An 11346-nucleotide genomic window follows, 5' to 3' on the forward strand; every position below is an offset into this window, starting at 1 on the left:
TCTGACTTTTCTAGATTTATTTAATCGAAGTTTCTGATGGAGTTTTGTAGTGTTTTTTGTTCAAAATTTTCTGTCTATTCAAATTTTTCTTGATGCGTTCTATTAATCTCATTTAGGGTTTATTGGTGACTTTGTCATTTTTTTTTTCTTCACCTAATTTGTCCATTTAATCCAACTTTAAAAAGATATTTTTGTTTCCACCCATTTATATTATTTAACTATTATTATTATTATTTAATCTGAGCAGTGTAGTTACCTTTTTTGCATTATATATTCTGAATGTCATTATAACATGTTATTATTGTTTTATATTTTCAATGGTTCATTTCCAATTCCAATATAATCTATAATTATGTGTAATGATGATTTCTGATCCTTACTCTTTTATGTGATATCACTCCATTTTAATTTAATGTATTAATATTTTAAATTTTAATACATGTTTCCTGTTGAGAATTTGAATCGTAAATGTATTATTATATTTTTCTATTGAGTTCAATTGGATTTGAATTGTAATTAATATTATATTATTTTTGTTGAGTTCAGGTTTTAATTTGAATAGTAATATGTATAATATCATTTTTTTGAGCTCTTTACCATTATAATCACATATTTAACATTCAATAATTTATTATTTTTTATGTAGTTATATTTTATTATTTTAATTCAGTTGGTACCTAATTCCATAATCTTGTTTTCATAGAGATACACATATTATTTCAATTTGCAAGTAAGCAGGTAAGCTGATGTAGGAATAGGATTAAGTGTTTTTTAGGAATTTTTTTATTTTTTTATTTATTCATGTATAATTGATATGTTGTATTAGATAAATCTGATGTAATTTCAATGTAATATGTAATATAATTATATTTTTTATTTTAAATTTTAAATTGTAGTTGACCTAATTTGTTGTGTCCAGCTCCACATAATTTGTACTGAATTATAGTGAATTATATTGATTTTTACCATGTATACAGTGTTGGTTTTCTTCATACAATTTTTAGTAATTACCCGATAATATGTTTTTGTTAATATAGTAAAACAAATATTCACTTAAACCATAATTTAAATTTAAATCATAAATCAAGATTTTTAAACCATCGGAAAGTTAATTTGATTTTATATGAATGTATAAACAAATATCATGGAATAGAGTAAAGACTTTCCAATCATAACAAAGTTAATGTCTTTGATTTTCTTTCCATATGATTTTATGAACACATTAAAAATTATAATATTAGCAAATTGATCAATAAAATAAAATATTAATGGTAATTAAAGTTAAAAAATATGAAATAAATATAAAATTTTAAATTATTTTATTTCCTACTTAAATAAAAATCGAAGTTCAAAAAAATTATAAGTTTTTAAAATCCTAAATAAATATAAGTTCCAAAAATTTAATATCATTCTTAAATAAAAATTAAAAATTAAAAAAAAATAATTATTTAATGTCATTTTTAAATAAAAATATAAATTAATTAAATTTCAAAATTCTAAATATATTCATATTCTAAATTATTTAATTTCTCTTGGATAAAAATCTAAAATTAATAAGATTTCTAAGTTTTTCAAAATTCTAAACAAATACGAATCTAAATTATTTTATTTTCTACTTAAATAATAATTTTAAAAAAAAATTTCTAAATAAAATTTTCTACTTAATTTAATTTTTTCAAGTATATTTAATTTAAGCATATTAGCAATATATTATTTTAAATGTGTTATTATTTGTAATTATATTTTATTTTTCATTCAGTCGCTGTTATTATGCATGTGTTACCGCAATGAGTGGTATTAAACAATATGATCTTGTTTCGCAATAAAAGAAACGTACATTCACAATAACCAAAATCTTAAATAAATAAAAATCCAAAAATTTGTAATGTCTTTCTTAGATAAAACTAAAAAATCAATAAAAATTTTAAATTAATCAAAATTCTAAATAAATTCATATTCTAAATTCTTTAATGTCATCTTAGATAAAATTCTAAAATTAATAAATTTCTACGTTTTTTAAAATTTTAAATAAAAAAATCCTAAATTATTTTATTTCCTATTTAAATAATATTCTTAAATAAATAAAATTTCTAAAATTACTTATTCATGTTTATTTCTTATATATTAATATTTTAATTGTAATTTTATTTTTACTTTCTTATTTACATATATATATAATTGATATTAAATTTTATATTTGTAGGATTATATTAAATTTTATATTTGTAAGATTGATATTAAATTTTATATTTGTATGATTGATACTGGATGAATCAAACATGTAATTGTGTAAATACACATTTTGTATAATGTGATCAATTTCCACCATGCAAAGGTTGTATCTCTGTAAATTTTGTATAGTTCAATAGACATGAAAAGTTGAATCTGAAAAGTATCATTGTTAAATGCATTTTGAAACTCTGCAATACATAAATGCAATTTTGCTTAATTAGTATTCATTCCTTTTTATTTATAATTAATTTGCATAAACACTGACACGGGACACAGATCTATATATTATATAATTATCACAAATAATATTAACTTATATGACAAAATGTGACTTCATAATTTAATATTATTTTCGTCTACAATATGTTTCTGGAAGACACACACATTTTTTATTACTTTTACTATATTTGTACTAGGTATAATATAATGAATTAAATTTTTAATTGCAATAATTATTCTGAGAGATTTTTGCATATTAACTTAGCATGAAGTTGGTGAACAGTACTTCATTCTCTTCGTAAATATCTTATGGGAACATAATATTAGATAATAATTTATGTAATGTAAATTTGTTCAAATTTTTTTTTTTCTATTGTAATTATATAAATTGACAATAAAGATTTGCCACCCTTAATGCTTGAAAATGAAAAGAAGAAAAATGTAATAATAAATAAATATAGAAAATAAAAACAACAACATTGCCACAGATCTTTCATGTTACGAAAAACTATTTGACGAAACTAAAAAATGAAGAGTATTGGCCTGCATACACTTGTCAAATACTATGCCTAAGTCCCGACATGAAAATAATCTCAAAGGGGAGACCTAAGTCAAGTCGAATAAGGACTGATATGAACATAAAAAAACAACATGATCGAACAAAAAAGTGTTCATATTGTCAAACACCAGGACACACAAAAAGAACATGTCCCAACATTATTGGATTGTGCACTTCTTGTCATTAATTATGTTTCATTTCGCACAAACTATTTAATGTACCATTGAAGAAAATATTAAATGAATGATCATCTTTCATTTTTTTTATGATCAACATACACTTATTTAGTATCGTCTTATATCTCTTATCTTTATCTTGTTTGGATTTATTTTTTTTATATCTTGTATATTTATCTTATTTTGTTTTGCCTTTATTTTATATCTTATATGTTTTTAGTTATTATTTTTTTCTGCCATTGTTTATTTATTTTTGTTTTTTGTTTTTATTTTATTATTGTTGTTTTTATTTTCTATACTTATTTATTTTTGCATTTTTTTCTTCTCATTTTTAAGCATTAAGTGTAGTATTTGCATTATTTTTTTTTAGGATTTTGCATTTAGGGTAAACACTTCAATATTATTTGTGTGTCCACGATTAATTAATACGAATTGACTTTGATTTTTTTATAATTATGTCCTGTATTTTTTACTTGAAATATACATGATTACATTATCAATAATAATAAAAATAAATATTAATTTATGTTTATAGATTCAACTTTTATGTTGTTGTAGGGTTTAATTTCTTATTTTTTCATTCTTAAAAAAATAATTTTAAACTAAACATTTTTAATTTATTATTTTTTTTATTTTTATTTTGTAAAAACTCATTTCTTTATTCATTAATTATATTTCTAACTATTTTAAACATTAAAAATACTTATTTTTTAATGCATTCAAAATTAAAATTATAAAAAAAAAAAATAATTTATTTTTTATTTTTTTATTTTTGAAATGGTGCTAGATAGGGAAATAAAAAATAAAAAGGTGCTAGATAGGGAAATAAAAACAAAAGAGTGATAGATAGGGAAATAAAAACAAAAGGGTGCTAGATAGGAAAATAAAAACAAAAGGGTGCTAGATAGGGAAATAAAAGCAAAAGGGTGCTAGTTAGGGAAATAAAAATGTAAATGGTGTTAAATAGGGAATTTATCCGATTTTCGTCTACAATATGTTTCTGGAAGAAACACACATTTTTTATTACTTTTACTATAATTGTACTTGGTATAATATAATGAATTAATTTTTAATTGCAATAATTATTCTGAGAGATTTTTGCATATTAACTTAGCATGAAGTTGGTGAACAGTACTTCATTCTCTCTTCGTAAATATCTTATGGGAACATAATATTAGATAATTATTTATATAATGTAAATTTGTTCAAAATATTTTTTTCTATTGTAATCTATTTGTTATGACAAAAATTTATTCATTCCTTTTTATTTATAATTAATTTGTGGACTACTAATCTATGTAGCATAGACACTGATACGGGGACACAGATCTATATATTATATAATTATAAATTATATAAATTGACAATAAAGATTCATGTGCACAAGTATGTTCCAGATTTTTTTTTTGGAGCAAAAAGATGTTTTTCATGACTGGTTCACAAGGATTTGTTTCTTATTTTTATAATCATAATAACAATTTATACAATAAAATTTGTATTTTTAGAAAATTTATGTATTCTTCCTTTTTAAAATTGTGTTAAAATCGTACTAAAACTGTGAGAAATCTAACAAATACTTTTTGAATTGGACACTTCATGGATATGTGGCTTACAGGTGTCATACGAGTGTGTCCGATACGAATATTACAAATTTAAAAGGAGCATATGAATATCGGACACCGACACGCCATTTAAAAGGAGTGTCTGATCTTCAGAGCTACTAATATATATTACAAATTTATAACAAGTTAAGTTAAATTTTTTAATATTTTAATTTCATTTGCTTAATTTTATAATTTTCATATGTAAAAGAATAATATTTTTTTAATTATAATATTAATATTTATATATAATAAAATGTTGTAAAATTTTCGGTACAAAACAACAAGAAAGTAAAGTGACTGAAAAGAAAGAAAAATATGTGAAGACTAAAAAGAGAAATGGATGACGAAAATGATAGATTTAGTACGAAATTATTGAATATTATTTAGACAAGGGTCTCAAACCTGAAATTTCAAAGGCACACGTTCCGTACGTGATTATGCTTTTTACAAACAAACGTAGCTCAATGCAACAAGGTTCAAATTCTAAACATGTTTTTATGACAGAGTTCAATACAACAGGAGTAGGATACACGATTATTTTAAGAACCAAACAACTGCAATCGCAATGAAATGACAATCACAACGTAACAATGATAAGAGTTATTTCTAAGGTTACAACACTGTGATAGGACTGGTTACGTTGTGTTTGCCATCTGTCCAAGTCAAAGTCCCAAATAAAGGTAACCCACGGGGCACTGCAGTTGCCTGCAAAATAACCTGAAACCTCTTCTTTTCTCCAGTTTTCTTAAAAGTCAAGGATGTTGGTATAACACGAACCTTTATACCTCTAGGCCCATGAGCATTCATACCATACGTGCCGGGAGGTCCAACGTTTGTAACGATGCGAGTAACATTTATAGGCTTTGACGCAGGATGATGCACCGTAATCGAAGGATAGTTGAGATCCTCGATTCTGTTAGACTTGGGACATTTGTAAGAGTTTTTTAATTGGCCAAAGAGCTTGAGTAGAGCTTGATTGTAACCAGAAGCACATAAGAAGTTCAAGTAATCATTTGTGTTTAGATCATAAACGAGTCCAGGGTCAATTGCAAGGTTAGGCTGAACATGTCCCGCTCCGTACTCAAATGGAGTTGCTACCTTGTCAAACGCATTCCGAATTGGTTTCTTCGTGTTATCCAGTGTTGTAGCTGGAATTAATCAAGAACATAGTTGTTAATGAGGCACCAATGCTTATACAGATAACATGTTGCACATGAACATTTTGTATTTTGTGGATACGAGAAAACATTTTGTTAAGCATGGTGTACCTGTAGTCATAATAGCAGACTTAATAGCTGCTGGACTCCAGGTAGGATGGTATGCTTTGAGAAGACCCGCAATGCCAGCAACATGAGGACAAGCCATAGAGGTTCCCTGCTCCACGTTGAAAAGAGTCCTACGTGTATCTGATGCAAGATTCGAAGGACCCGCAGCTTGTGAAAACGCAGCAATTATATTCACACCCGGAGCAGTTATGTCAGGCTGAAAAACAAAGTACCTTCAAAATGAAAAATCATGCATCTTGCCATCTTGGTAGAACAAAATGTAAATACATATTATAGACCTTTAGTATCAACGGTTGCAACAGACTAGGACCCCTAGATGAGAATCCAGCCATGATTGGGGCTGGCTTTACTCCTAGATATGTTTTTGCAGAATTCAAGTAACCAAACATGCTGCAACAACATATTTATAAATTCGTGAAGTACTTCATTATAAAATATATATATACACACACACAAATAGAATTAATATGAGGTTTCTAAGTGGTTAATGATATATGACTTTACCTGGACATGGCCGTGGTGTTGGCCGTGGTATTGGCATTGGAAGTATTCATGTAACTAGCAGCTGTTCCACTTATACTTGCAGCAGGTAAAACTTGATTTTCAGCCAGAAGTAAATTTCCACTTTGCTCATCATTCTGCACAAAAACTATCACAGCGCCAGCAAGCTTACCCTGTTCGACCTCTCTAACAGATTCTAGTTTATCACTTCGAAGGCAGACAAGTATTCTCCCCCTTACTTTTGCAGGATCAAGTGTTCCCGGTTTGCAAACACGCCTACACCAACATACACGTGTGAGGAAACGAGTATGAAGTGTTTGAAGCAAGACTGGGAAATAAAAGTAAAAATAAAAATAGAGCTTACGCGTCACTAGCGGAGGCATTACGAAGTTTTGCGTCGACAGAAAATACAATGGGATAGAACTTTCGCTTGGTTTGTGGCAAGCCTCGATTAAGACTAGCACCCTGATACAAGCGCAGTCAAATTAAGTTAACAAAATAAAAGTATATGCATGTTGTGATAGGATAGAAAGATGATACCTGAAAGTGTGTTTTGTTGCCAAGAGAAATTTCGCTGAGGAAACTCCTGTCCATGGTGCTGGCAGCAACGGTGAAGGACCAGGGTGCGACGTTTGTGACAGATGAAGGTGATGGACCATCATTTCCAGCAGAGCAAACAACGACTATATTTTTGGTGACTGCATGGAATGATCCTATGGAAATACCATCTGTTAACATAGCTTCCTTGTAGGGAGTGGACCACCCAATAGAGGCGGAGATGACATCAACGCCATCATATATTGCATGATCAAATGCTGCTAGGAAATCTGCTTCGTTGCACCCTCCTGTGTCCAGTTTATTCCAGCATGCTTTGTAGGCCACAAGACGAGCTTTTGGGGACCCTCCCTTAGCAGTGCCTCTGCCATTTCCTTCTACATTCGCACCAGGAACAAAATTACCACCTGCTGTTGATAGAGTGTGGCTCCCATGTCCTACGAAGTCACGTGCGCTACGGAACGTTCTATCAATCGTCCCTTCTTCCGCCTCGTGATTTTTCAGAAATATTCTTGCTCCAATCAGCTTCCTGAAACTTCTACTATGTTAGCTTTTACTATGTTACCCATTCCACAACAACATTTTCAATGATAAACATTGCAGCTAATGTGCCAATACGCGGATAAAGTAATCTTTCACTTTATGATGATTGAAATAAGAAAGAAAAAAATGACCTGTTACAGAAATATTTCTGTGTAGTATTAAAACTGTCAATTTGACAAACACCTTTCCCGCGCCACTTTGAAGGCACTGGCCCATATCCTTTGTCGCTAAAACTAGGGTGTTCCGGCCAAACTCCTGCTTAACAGTAAGTGATCTAGTGTAAAAATGTATAAAATAACAGGTCCTATAAATCTTTTTGAACATGTTCATACAAAACAAATAAATAAAAAGTTTAAAAATATAATGAAGAAAACTAAAATTAATTGTATTAAAATTTTGAACTGTATAACAATTTATTATGAGTTTGTTGATGTCTTATAAGTTTTGAATCTCTCCAACATATATTTTCTGGAAACACCAAGCACATACAGACATTAGAAATATTAAAATAATTTATCAATCAAAGAGGAGTGTGAAATAACCATTTTAAGTATGTTCTAATTATCCAAAAAAATTTAAGCCTTGAAATTTATGTACCTTTTCTTCATCATCCTCTACTTTGTTAACAATAACGTATTTATTATAGGAGTTATTCTCCTATGTTTTAGTTAAATGTTTTTGTAATTTCTGCTATGTTACATATCTTTTAGATCTTGTAATTTTAATTTTATATAAAGATTTTATAAGACTTACACTGTTAATCGTGTTTTATTTGATTGTTTATTTTAAGGATAAAAAAAATAATACCTTATTATTAAGACTTTCAATTTATTTGAGATTTATTTTGTATATTATATCAGCATATTTTAATGGAGATATCTGATATCTTATAACTTATATTACGTATATTTTAATGTTATAACCTAGTGTATAATTTTATTATGGAAATGTTTTAACCATATTAAGTTATACTTTTAATGAAATCTTTTGAACAGAAAGAATGGAAAATGGAAATGCACGAGAAATAGTCGAAGTTAAAGCTTACTAATGTGACACTACGACAATCAACTTTAAAACTATATTTCCTATTTATAGTTTAACCGAGAAACAAAACACAATTTTTTAAAATTATTTTTAATTAATTTAACACAATCTTTCTATAATATCATAGAACATTATTCAGAAGTCATAACATGTAAATATAATATAAATTTAAGATTTCTTTTATCTTGAAAAGGACTCATATAATTATTAAAATATAAATTTAATGAGATATATATGAAGTAGAGGAGAAGTTGTAATAATATCTTGAAAATAATATGGTATAAGAAAAGCTACAAAATAATAAAGAAAGAGATAATTTCATGAACTTTTATTAACAAGGTTTAAATAAACATCAAGCATACCAGTATCGATATTAGCTATGATTGTGCCTTCTCCAAATTTTGCTTTAGTCCAAGCAGAGTTTGCAGTAACTCTTCCATTTTTTTCCAGTCCCAGAAAATTCCATGACCTGGTAGTGTGCAATTTGTGCTCTTTACTCAGGAAAACAGAAACTACGTTTGGTTTCTCTGTTCCAGTGAAAATGAAGTGACTTCAAGATGTGTACAAAATGAGGGCCATGCAAATAATTACTTAAACGATATTCGCTTACCTGCAATGTCTGATGCTTCTTCCTCTTCAAGTAGGGCTGCGAACCCATTGATATGTTTATTGTAAGAGTACATGATTGCTTCCTTCGCCTTCTCATCACTGTTAAATTAACAAACTTTAACTAATGACAATGTTCCAATAACATTAATTTAACACAACAAATGTGTCTGTCGTGTTACCTTCCTAAGACAGAAGCAAGTAATTCATGATGGGAATTTGTGGCTGTCTCGAGATCAGTGGGAGAAGGGTCTGGTCCATGAGAGTGCCCTCCCAAATACACAATGTAGGTCTGAAAACAGAGCATATATACATGACGAAATGCTTTTATGTTACATTTGTTGTATAGATTAACAGTAAAATGCGATACAGAGCTTACTTGCCTTTCTAAGGGCGTGGGTGGGTTCCTGGAAGAAAGTGCAGAGAAGAAATGATGATAGAAGAAGTTGGAAGATGGAGAATGCCATCACTCTCATCTACTTTCAACTCTTGTTTTGGGTGCCTCTATTCCACTCCTGTGCCTCTACTCTTCTTATAGTGGGAAAAGAGGTATCAATTTTTTTTTTCATATTACTTTTATTTTGCTTTTTCCTGTTTTTAACTTCATCTGTTACTGGACATTTTTTATCATTCATGTTCTTGAATTTAATATAATATTAATTAATTTACGTTGAAACGTTTATTGTAATATGAAACAAAATAAAATAAATTTAAACAATTATTTATTATTATGAAAAACCAATGTATACATTTGCAGGAGAAAGAAAGTAAAACAAAAAGAAATGTAGGAAGAACGATGATTAACCACAAATAATGATAAGCCTGTGATTATTTATCATTTTTGTTGAGTTGGAATTTCCAAGCAAATGAAACCCTTTTCCACATTCCAACTTTGCCTACACCAATCACCGTTGTTATGCATGCATCCAGTTCATTACGTACACCATTGATTGTTATGGGGATTGTTGATATATTGACACCCTTTGATAGTAACACACATTTGACGTTGTAGATGTGGTAATAACGTGATTAATTGAGATTGTGCGCAAATGAACAGCGCGAGCTTTAAAATAGGGTAAAAAATAATATATAACATCGGTTCTTAGTAATAACCGGTGTAAAATATTTTTTTTACTCATAATGACCCATATTACACCGGTTAAGTCATCTAACCAATGTAATATATAGTGCATATTAAAAAATGATTTTTTTTTCATAAAGAGTGTGTTGGTCATAAACATCACATAGGTAACCACTTACAGACACACAGGTAACCAATTTTGTGTGTGTCAGTATATGTGGAGGAACATGTGGCTGGTAGGGTTATTACATCGGTTAAGTCATCTAACCAATGTAATATATGATTTTTACATCGGTTAAGTCATTGAACCGATGTAATATATGACCCATATTAAAAAAATTGATTTTTTTTCATAAAGAGTGGACGGGTCATAAACGTCATATAGGTAACCACTTACAGACACACGGGTAACCAGTTTTGTGTGTGCCAGTATATGTGAAAGAATCTGTGGTTGGTAGGGTTATTACATCGATTAAGCCATCTAACCGATGTAATATATAATTTTTATACCGATTAAGCCATCTAACCGATGTAATATATGGTTCTTATTAAAAAAAAATTGATTTTTTTTTCATGAAGAGTGGGTGACCATAAACGTCACATAAGTAACCACTTACACACACGGGTAACCAGTTTTGCGTGTGCTACGGGTCATATATTATAATATAGAGTCAGTATCACATTCTCACCAAATATCATGTTGCAACGTCAATTAATATCACACCAGCGGTCTCAAAAGTCTCTTTTAATGGAAGACGGTGTTTAATAAAACATATTTCAAATTTTGTAGTCAAGTTTTGCTTTTTACATAAAGTGCCGTGTAATGTGATGTAAGATTCTTCAACTCACAACTTTATGACTTTAGTAATGGATATGTTAAACCTTACACCAGACATATCACATGCATGCATATAATTAATCTGCTTAATAGTTTTAGCAC

General features: G+C 28.5%; 1 protein-coding gene across 1 annotated transcript; it reads right to left on the reverse strand.

Annotated features, from left to right (window-relative positions):
- Positions 1-5147: 5147 nt before the first annotated feature.
- On the reverse strand, positions 5148-9867 carry LOC137825379 (subtilisin-like protease Glyma18g48580). The gene is made up of 11 exons (XM_068631051.2): positions 9709-9867; positions 9508-9617; positions 9330-9427; positions 9082-9246; positions 7807-7930; positions 7118-7661; positions 6942-7042; positions 6581-6853; positions 6355-6466; positions 6059-6272; positions 5148-5938 (listed from the first exon to the last, which is right to left on the reverse strand). The coding sequence occupies exons 1-11, from the start codon at positions 9799-9801 to the stop codon at positions 5403-5405; spliced, it is 2370 nt and encodes a 789-aa protein (XP_068487152.2). The 5' UTR covers positions 9802-9867; the 3' UTR covers positions 5148-5402.
- Between the last annotated feature and the right edge of the window lie 1479 nt (positions 9868-11346).

Source organism: Phaseolus vulgaris, chromosome 8 (assembly GCF_051622355.1).
Source record: "Phaseolus vulgaris cultivar YP4 chromosome 8, ASM5162235v1, whole genome shotgun sequence".
Taxonomy (NCBI): domain Eukaryota; kingdom Viridiplantae; phylum Streptophyta; class Magnoliopsida; order Fabales; family Fabaceae; genus Phaseolus; species Phaseolus vulgaris.

Coding starts and splice junctions, on each gene's coding strand:
- LOC137825379 (XM_068631051.2), bottom strand. CDS start 9,801: ATGAGAGTGATGGCATTCTCCATCTTCCAACTTCTTCTATCATCATTT. Junction 7,931..9,081: donor CATAGCTAATATCGATACTG/GTATGCTTGATG, acceptor ACTGTTAAGCAG/GAGTTTGGCCGGAACACCCT. Junction 7,043..7,117: donor GCAACAAAACACACTTTCAG/GTATCATCTTTC, acceptor CGCTTGTATCAG/GGTGCTAGTCTTAATCGAGG.